Raw genomic sequence first — 10,270 nt, 5'->3', positions numbered from 1 at the left:
TACACAACTGACCTCTGCGGGCTATTTATTAAAATCCTTTATTTTGTGTATACATTATGGAGCATATTACATTTTAAACTCCCATTTGTTGTACAATCTAGTACACAATGAATTGCTGGGGGTTACATTTCACACAATTGTGTCTCACTTGAATTGTGTAATTTGTATTAACTGTTGTATATTGTGGATTTGGCCTCAACGTGTGTCCTTTGTTTGTCTATTCTCTTTTTAACATTAACCTGTCTGGGACTGCAGATGAATATGGGTCTAAGAGACTAATTCTATTGTGCTCATATTATTCAATGTAGACTGTCCCTTTTAAATAAATACAGTTCATCTCAACCAACCTGTGGGAAATGAGCCAATATCATTTCGACGTCATGGACCAAACGTTAAATAATGTTTTGTTAATGTTTGTAGGACATAAGAATTTAAGTGACTTCATATATTTAATCAATTAATTGAAGGAATCAAATGTATTCAGGTAGGAACCAGACATGTTAGTCCACCCCCGTGCGGGCAGGTTGAATGGTTGCGTCCAGACTGAAACTGATTATTATTATTTTTTCTTTCTATTTTATTTTAAAGAAACAGTTTGATTACAAAACACTTTTCTATCACAGGTTGACCAAATAAATAACAGGTATCATACATGAACCGGTAAGATGCCTTAATTACATGTAATTGATCCGATAGTGAGTCCGTTTCTCTGTGAGACACCCCTGTGCTCATTGGTTTATCCCGCCGCCACTTCCTTGTTGAAAAGTTTTATTTAGAGGAAGGTTTGGACAGAAGTTGGTCTCCGGTCCTGGACGTTTTTCGACGCTGCTGTTGTCAAACATGAAGAACACGGGTCACACTCGTCGCACAGGTTGACAGTAACAGCGCACAGCTAGCGCAGGTTCCCCATATGGCTGTGACCACCAGAAGCGGGCCAACGTTGCACTGAGAGTGTCCGCACAGAGGAAGATGTCCACGGCTAACGTTAGCGATGACATCCGTGGGAAGTTCCCCCTGCACTCCGCCGTGTGGGAGAACGACTACAGGCGACTGGAGGAACAAGTAACGATAGCGCAGGTTCGTAAACACACTGAGCGTGATGTTAACTAGCTAACGTGCTCGTTAGCTAGTTGAAGCCAGGGTCGAGCGGTTAAATCTGCGGAGCCGGATAAAGTAGGCCAGTCGTGTTGACAGATGCTCAGTATCATTGTGAAAACAAAGAGCCACAGCACCATGGTCAACAGGTTGGGAAGTTTAACAAAACATTTATCGTAGACAGTGCAGCTGTCCTAGAAATCACCAACCATCCACTGTGAGCAGATGAAACAACGTAAGAACTGTTTAACCAAGTCAATCTATACATGTCTCGTGTATTGTGCACCTGACCTGGGCGATGTGGCCGAAAAGTATATCAAGATGAAAATGTTCACATCAGCTCACATCGATAATTATCAGGATAAATATTGTTAGATAAACATTTTGTTTAAGTTTAAGTCTGATTTTTGCTCCTGAGTGAAGGTTTTGGTTTTAAACTCCTCTTTATGACAAACATTTGATAAACAGCAAAACATCTGACAAATATGAGGTTGATCAATTGTGTTCTACCCCCCCCCCACCCCCCCCCCACTGTGCTTAACAATATATATACTGCTATGTATTGGACTTTTCTTATATTGTTATGGATGATAGTCGCACACCAGTCAAACATGCAACTAATGCTCACATTTTTGTTTTCCTCACACCGTCACAGTTAATAATGTGTGTTGTTGCATTACAGTCACTTAAATTGTTAGTACCCAATAATGATGATCAAGAACACACTGCACCACTGCATTGTGACTCACATGATGACCACAGATGATATCAAGTTTTGTCACTGTACAGAGTCCGACCACTGACTACAACCTGTGTCATTATCAGTGTTGACCTAAATTAAAACCTACGAGTTATAATATAAAGGAGAGCAGTTTTATATAGCCAACACACTACATGCTTTTCCTCATAAAACGGGCTGCACCCTCACTACAGTATTCTCTACAACTAGGTGACTAGATTTTATTATCATGTGTGAAATATTATTATAAATGTGCAGGTGAAACGTGACTTTTTCCTCTTATTTTCTCAGAATGACATCGAGGCCGCGGATCCCAGAGGTCGAACGCCTCTGCACTTGGCTGTGTCACTGGGGCACATGGAGTCTGTGAGAGTCCTTCTGAGACACGGTGCTGAAGTGACAAAAGAAAATGCCTACAACTGGACAGGTCAGTTATAAACCTGGCTGCAGACAACTCAATGAATGCCATCACACTTTCAATGTGTCACTCACTTCCCTCGCAGATATGCTTTTCCAGGATTTATGGGTTGTTAGATCACTTAGATCCCTGTGTTCATTAATCTTCACATCATCTGCTGTTAATGGGCTTTCTGGTTTTAAAAAAACGACGCCCATCTACTCCTCAGAGGTTTTTAATGGACAGTTGCTTCTCCTGGCAAACAGATGCTGTTGCCGGAAAACATTTAGTGGTTTGTATAGACATGTCTGTCTCTGTGCAGTGCTGCAGGAGGCGGTCAGCACCGGAGATCCAGAGATGGTTCAGTTAGTGCTTCAACGCAGAGACTACCTCAAAGCCTCCACTGCACTGGGAGGAGTGCCTGAGCTGCTGGCAAAAATCAGAGAGGTTTTATTTCATATATTTTCTTATTCTCCTATCATCCAGCTGTTAATATTAATGGAAACATTTACTGGTAAAATAAATAATTGATCTATTGTTATTTTTTTCCCACAGTCTCCAGACTTCTACATGGAAATGAAATGGGAATTCACCAGTTGGAGTAAGTTTGTGTCTGTGTGTGTTTTATGACGTACAGGCTGGTTATCAGCAGTTCACTGTGTAAAAAAAAAAAGTTATCTGCAAGTGTATTCTAATGCAGAGTCCAGTGGTTAGATATTATATTTGCACAAAGTCAAGAGGTTTCATGAGGATATACAGGAAAAACGACATACTTGCCTCTTGGGAGGTGAAGCATTTGTTTCGGTTTAGTTTTAGTTGACCTCGTTTTTCATGTGTGGATACTTTTCTTCCCTTTGTTGAACATTGATTTACTGTTGCTTCACAGTCCCTCTTGTCTCCCGAGTTTGTCCAAGTGACGTTTGTCGCATTTGGAAAAGTGGCGCCAGCCTACGAGTGGACGCCACTCTTTTAGGCTTTGAAAACATGACATGGATCAGAGGGCGCAGAAGCTACATCTTCAGAGGGGACGGTGAGTGTCTTAACTCTCCCACACAAAAAAGCTGTCGTTGATTTGTACCATTTCAGAAAAGTGATTTAAGTCTGTCCCTAATTGTATTTTGTCCAGATTCATGTGCCGAGCTGATGGAGGTGAATCACGATGATGAAGTGGTGGACACAGAACGCTTCAACATCTCCCAAGAAATTGAGGATGTCACGCTAGAGTCAATGCAGCCAGCTGAGCAGGAAGTTGCCAAAAGGTTGACGACTCCCATTGTCAACACCTTCCTGGACACCAAGGATATCGCTTTTGAGAGGCAAGAATCACATCTGTTCTTCTCTTGTCCTTTTTCTCAGAACATGCATCACACTCAGCAGCACTGACAGTATTTCATCAGAGTTTACATCTCATCATATTCATACTTCTGATGTTTTTCTACTGTTTTCATACAACCACTCACTGAGATGATTCCAACACTGGCATTTATAAAACACCCCTTATGCTGCACTTCATATTTGTGTTCACTGTTACAACCAACTGAAGAACATATCAGTGGATTTTGCCTGTAATTATGTATTTTATTTTATTTTTTCACAGGAACAAGTCTGGGATATGGGGCTGGAGAACTGACAGAACAGAAGTGGTCAATGGATTTGAAGCAAAGGTCACTGAAGCTATACATTTATTTTTTTAATTATATTTAAAGTTTTTTCACTGAAAGCTTTGCAGCACAACAGTTACAGCAGTATCTGACATCAGATTCTGGTCGTCTGCTCAGGTTTTCAGTGTGAACAATGTAAATGTGGTAATCAGGACGAGGACAGAGCATCTGACAGACGAGGAGAAAGCCAGAATAAAGAGTGAGTGCAAATATTAATGTGTTACTTTCCTGTTTTTGTATTAATGTTAGATCATATCTAATGGTTCATTTCGAGAGTCATAGAGAATTAAAGTTGGATTTTCTGATAAAAGGTGAGAGGAACGTCCTGGAGTCTCTGCTGGGGACTGTGGAGCAGCACATAAGTGCACAAGGGGTGAGACATGCATTCATTCATTTAAAATGATGTATTCTGTTCCCACCTGGTGGCTCATCTGATACGACTGCTTTGACTTCATAGGATCTTACTCTTGAGTATGCAACTGCCACCAATCCCACTGCCATCACTCCAGAGGAATATTTCGATCCCGACTTTGACCTCGGGAACAGAGACATCGGCCGACCCATTGAACTCAGCATTAGAACCCAGAAGTAAGAGCCACCGTTTTAAGTTTAAAATAACCTCATACGTGATTTCTCACAGCTATGCTCTGTCTATATCATGAACTAAAGTTGTGCACAATCTTTTCTCATGCAGGTTCAAAGGTACATTGTGGATGAGTGAGGATCATCCCCTGTCCCTGGTGGAGCAGGTGACCCCCATAATTGACCTCATGGCCCGGACAAGTTCCCATTTCGCACGATTACGGGACTTTGTAGCCCTAAAGTTTCCTCCTGGGTTCCCTGTTAAAATAGGTAAGTGAGATTTTTATAAAGGCAGACCTTTACAGGGGATTTTTCATTCCTGTCATTTTATTTACAGCTTGTCTTTTCTCTTACAGAGATTCCCCTGTTTCATGTACTGAATGCCAAGATTACATTTGGTAACGTAAATAAATGCAGTACGTCAGAAGAGGCGAGCACAACGCCAGCAGCCACGCCAACATCCTCAGGGGAAGATGAAGAAGCAGCAGGTAGGAATCCAGTCTCTGCTTTATTAAAATAGAAATTTAAAGTCTGCATATTTTGTTTATTTTTCATTTTTTACTCCCTTCCAGCACTCCCTCTGTTTAAGGTGTGCCCCTCAGTGTTTGTGGTGCCGGTTGGTTACCACCGCCGAGGAGGCAGCCGCCACACACCCGTGTCAAATAATGACGAGGAGCTCTTGCAGTATGCCATCCATCAGAGTCTCCTGGAGTCTCGCAGAGTCTCCGGCCAGGTCACAGCAATTATTACTTAGCTCTCTTGTAAATGCCTTATCTCATGCAAAAGTCTTCTTACAATTCTTCCATGCTGTCCTTGATTTTGCTGTTTATTACATTACTTACCTCCTCTTTATGTTTGCGTCTGTGTAGGAGGGGATCTGTGAGGATACAGATGGGGAATTCACTGATGAAATCCCCAGAAGCCAGAGTGACAGGTAGGAACACATATTTAGGTTGCCAGCATAGCAGTTACAAAATTACATGTGGTAAAAGCAGTCCCTCATACTTGCAGGTGCCACATGAATTAAGATGACTCTGTATATTTATCCTCCACCTGCATGTGTCAGTAAAAGCCACAGATCAGAACTGGATCTCACTTTCCCCTGTCACTGTCATTCTAGGAGTATCCCAGAGGGGGTGCTAGTGGAATTTGGAGACACCTCTAGCGCTACCAGCTCCGTCTCTGCCTCCAGTCCTGACTCAGACCTCCGCCTGGCCATGGAGCTCTCCGCCCGGGCTCAGGAGGAAGAGGAGAGGGCGAGGAAGCGAGAAGAAGAGGAGCTGGAGATGATACTGCAGCTGTCGCTCACTGAGAAGTGAAAGGAATAAGAGGGAATAATAATAATAATATTGTAACTTTTCCAGATCCAGAAACAACCACCACACCTCAGTTTGACTTCCCAACCACTGTCTATGCAACTGCAGAATTCTCTCTGTAAGAGGTCGTTCTTGCACATGCAATATCAAACTACCAATATCTGATATTTTCCAAAAGGTATTTTTGGTAAGAGCATACTCATTTTATATAATATTTCTATCTCAGCATAGTTTGTCTCCTCACTCGAGCTTAATTTGTGGACTCTTTGAGATAGTTTCCAGTGAGTTCTGCTTTTTATTTATTTATTTTCTTTTTCCTACTCAGAATCTCATCAGCAACTCACGGTGTGTTGATGGACTCATCGTCCTGAGTGCAGTTGACTTTGTGTAATTCTGGTTCTGTGAAGTGAAATATTTGACCACTCAAGGTAACTACATGTAGTGTTGACACTCAGATGTGGCTCTTAAAGTGGCATTGTTTTTAGTTTCCTAGTACCTGTCCCCAACTGTAGCCCTAAAGGGACAGCTCACAGTGTTTTCACTGGGAAGTTCTCCTGCAGAGTTGAGGACCACAGGCTCACTGAATAATAGAAATCTCAGGGTTCCAATTGTACACATTTTCCCTTCACTTCGGAAATGTAGTTTGTTAATCAGTTGTAAAACTTGTGTAAATTGTTGCCTGGTAAATATTACTTTGGTGCAAAATGGTATACTGAATATCACTCTGTTATACCAATATTAAGTGAGAAAGATTGGTTATTAAAGTCAAAAATTCATAATTAAGGGGTTAGAGTTAGTTTCTTGTACTTTGTGAATGACCACTCTGCAGATGGTTAAACAAAATCATATGGCTGTGAGGAAAACTATATATTGTCTTTTGTGCAACAAGGATAGGGGTTTAACTTTCCTGACCTGATTTGTTTTTTTCTTCCATTTGTACATTTTCTCTGATTTTGTGGTCAGACAGGAAATATTTCTAACTGTCACCAAGCATCTTCAAGCATTTTCACCTCTGTTCAAAATGCAATAGCTGAGACCGGTCTGTCTGTGGATGTCACGCGCCTAAGGAGCGTCACACAACCAATGTTGCAGAGACTTTTTCTGATTCCTAAAGGCAGCCTGCCTTTTGTAGCCATGAACAACTTTTGACCTCTGAGCAGAAGAAAACATTGCACAGGGTCAAAGGTCAAGCATACCTGCTACATGTAGGTCTTTTCAGCCTGTGCCAATCAATCGCTGGCTCTGAGTGACAGCTGCTCACAGAATTTTTATGCAGTACCACTTGGCCTAAACTTTCTGAAGAGTTAATTTTGTAACTTAGAAACAAGATGTTGGGTATTGCTGAGTAACATCCATTAACCACTATACTTGATTTAACTGACAGCCAACCACTCGAAGTGGCAAGAAAAATTATGTGAAACCTTTGGAATCTCCTTATTTTCTGCAGTAATTTGTCATAAAATGTGATCTGATTTTCATCAAAGTCACAAGAACAGACAGGCATAATGTGCTTAAACACAAATATTGATTATGTTAATTGTCGTTATGGAACATGCACATCAAACATTCACAGTGCTGCAGGATAAATAAGTGAACTCTTTGCTTTGATGACTGGTCTTGACAGCAATAATCTCCAACAAGTGTTTTCTGTAGCTGCTGATCAGACCTGCACAACATTCAGGAGGAATTCCAGATCATCATCTAATTCCCCAGGGGTCACTCACTTTTTCTTGCCACTCATCAAAGGTCTCTCTGTGTGTCTGTGTCTGACTTTCAGGGGCTTCTGCTGAAAATCTTTCATAATGATCAAATTGCCAAACTGCTGAACAGTAGACTGGCTAGCTTTGGTTAATGTAATGCAGAACTTTAATGCACCGCTCAAGCTGCAAAATTGTTTTTTAATGTTAAAACTTTAGGAACGTGTTGGTTTCAAAATGTTGTTTTTAAAATAAAAGCACTTTATTTCCATGAGGACTGCATGTGGTCTTGTTGAAGTGGGTTTCCATTGTCAGGTCAAGTAGGTCAATCTTTCCAAGACATGAAAAGCTTCTAATGATTTGTGAGGAGCGAAATGATTTTATGTTTAGCTCGCAGCTAAATGGGGTTATAGTCATGATTTTGTTGTTGGTCTATGATAGTTTCAGTGAAAATGTTTCTAAATTTACTCCAATTGTATCTTTATCTGGTTTTACTGTGCGTTGTTTGTTGAATCAACCTTGTTCAGTTTGCAAAGGATTCAGAGAACAATTTTATTCCAAATCATGAAGCAGGAAACACGCCAAGCGGAGCTCAATAATTGGTGAGAACACAATGATATGATGATAATATATGGCCCTATACCTAAACCTTTCCCAAGCTGAAACATTTCATTTCATCACAAGCCTTCATCAACAGTTTCCAGTGATATAGATAAAACCAAGAAGACCTCTCCTGCTCTAGTTTTGCTTTTGTAGTTTTTTAATAGTAAATATAAAAACTCCATTTTGATTTAAAATGGTCTTTTTAATAAGGCAGAAACAGCAAACAAAATCCAATAATTTACATCATTTCTTTACAATATAAATGCATCATCTGTCACATGAGTAAATCAATAGGAAAATACTTAATTTGAGAAAGTTCATGAGCAGATTTACACATTTACAGAAAAAAAATAAACAAGTTAAGTCTGGCTAAGCTAATGAAGATTTGAGTAATGACAACTCTCACTTTAAAAATCCCACTTTAGTTTATTTAAAGGCTTTTATTCTCCCTTCAGAATAAGCTGATGAGACCAACTCTTGGCCTGAGAAGCAAATGAATAAAACTAGTCACAGCCTTCAGATGTGAAGTCCTAACAAATATAAATAAAATCAAATATGACACGTGTTATGTTTGCAAAAGCCCATGTTACTGAGTGTCAAACAGTGATATAATTCAGTGCATCTACTAGGCTCATTTCAAATTAAATAAATAAATGACATCATATTCAAACAGATAGATGTTTCCCACATACATATATATTTTTTCTTAATAAATAATATCATCATTTAAAACACTGCTGACGTGTCACAGTGTTCTCTGGGTGTGTCAGGGGATGGCAGGCAGGTGGCACAGTTTACAGGTGTCCTCCTCAGCCAGGCAGCTCCGGTCTGTTGTTGTTGTTGTACCGGGAGCAGCCGATGAGCTCCCCGGTGCTCGGTGCAGGTTGTACCGGGACAACAGCTCATCTGTCCCCGGTGTCTTCATCTCCTCTGGACAGTTTCACCGTCGAGGCAGCGGCTTGTAGACGCAGACAGCCATGATGATGATGAGCAGCAGCAGGACAGAGAGGACACAGCTCATAGTCACTGCGAGGACAGAAACAACAGACCGATCACGGACTGAAAGACATTATGGATCAACTGACCGCAGCAATGAACACGTTTCACCGGCAGAGACAAAGACTTCAACCAGTTTGCAGGATGTGAAGCAGCATCTCTGTGGCCGCAGCTCTGTCTCACCTACGTCCTGCTTCTGGAGAACCACGTAGGCTCTCTGGGTCAGTTCAGACTCCTCAGTGTGTCCTTCAACGAACACACTACCACACACTGTCAGCATGGCGATGTGAGGGAGGAGAGGCAGCATCATGGAGGAGGAGGAGGAGGAGGATGGTGATGGTGGTGATGATGATGATGATGATGATGGTGGTGTTTGAGAGGAAGGCGTTTCTTCTTCCGCTGTAGGATCTGGGTCCTAACGCCGATTCTGTTAAGTGCTGCCTCCAATAACAGAGAATTACTTCGATTAATCGATTTGATACGAGACGAATCATTCAAGTCCTTTTAGGAAACATTTTCGTTATCAATGATTTATAGGAAATAAAGATTTAAAAAAAAAAAATAATTACAAGCATTTGGCATTTTTTAGTTATACTCTTTTTTCTTTACATCCTCAGCAGCCAACTACAAAATAGTTTTTTGAAAGTAACAGGTACAAATACAAAAGATTTTCAGGTTAGAATCATGGAGGAGTAGGAACATCTTTGATAAGAAATGACTTACACAGTTAAACAGATGATCACAACTGTTGCTGGTCACTTGTCAGTCAGTTGGATCAGTCATCACAGCTTCATCTGGCTGATTGTTGTAGAACTGGTGAGAAAGCTTCACGTGTTTTCAAGTACACACGCTGTAAAATCATTTTCCTTTACTGGGAACCATCAAGCAAGTGTGAGGCCTCCATCACATTTCTCATTTCGGAAATGTCAAAGAGCAATGAAGAATAGATATAAAGGTCAATCTCCTCGGGGTTATATCCTTATATAATTCCTCTGCATGACTGATGTTTATGGCCTTTACCTTTATCCTCTATAGTAATTAAGTATGCACACCATTACAAACACTTATAGCTCTTAATTATATACCAGAGAAGCTTAATGAGCGTCAGGAAATGTCACTCACGCTGGCCTGAAATTAAAACTTCCTCACAACAGCATTTAATTATCGCATGAAGTGTGAGATCT

General features: G+C 40.8%; 1 protein-coding gene and 1 long non-coding RNA gene across 2 annotated transcripts; one reads left to right on the top strand and one right to left on the bottom strand.

Annotated features, from left to right (window-relative positions):
* The first annotated feature begins 568 nt into the window (after positions 1 to 568).
* On the top strand, positions 569 to 7,758 carry ankrd13a (ankyrin repeat domain 13A). Its single transcript, XM_020101020.2, has 15 exons — positions 569 to 1,077; positions 2,126 to 2,261; positions 2,554 to 2,678; positions 2,787 to 2,832; positions 3,118 to 3,261; positions 3,358 to 3,547; positions 3,829 to 3,895; positions 4,010 to 4,091; positions 4,204 to 4,265; positions 4,350 to 4,480; positions 4,587 to 4,744; positions 4,831 to 4,962; positions 5,047 to 5,207; positions 5,344 to 5,408; positions 5,595 to 7,758. The coding sequence occupies exons 1-15, from the start codon at positions 970 to 972 to the stop codon at positions 5,791 to 5,793; spliced, it is 1,806 nt and encodes a 601-aa protein (XP_019956579.2). The 5' UTR covers positions 569 to 969; the 3' UTR covers positions 5,794 to 7,758.
* A 513-nt stretch (positions 7,759 to 8,271) lies between these two features.
* Positions 8,272 to 9,456, bottom strand: LOC138407483 (uncharacterized). The gene is made up of 2 exons (XR_011240900.1): positions 9,270 to 9,456; positions 8,272 to 9,116 (listed from the first exon to the last, which is right to left on the bottom strand). It is a non-coding gene; the product is annotated as an uncharacterized lncRNA (long non-coding RNA).
* Positions 9,457 to 10,270: the final 814 nt, after the last annotated feature.

Source organism: Paralichthys olivaceus, chromosome 4, assembly GCF_024713975.1.
Source record: "Paralichthys olivaceus isolate ysfri-2021 chromosome 4, ASM2471397v2, whole genome shotgun sequence".
Classification (NCBI taxonomy): domain Eukaryota; kingdom Metazoa; phylum Chordata; class Actinopteri; order Pleuronectiformes; family Paralichthyidae; genus Paralichthys; species Paralichthys olivaceus.
Note: the sequence above shows the minus strand (reverse complement) of the source record. Positions and strands in the feature narration are given on the sequence as shown.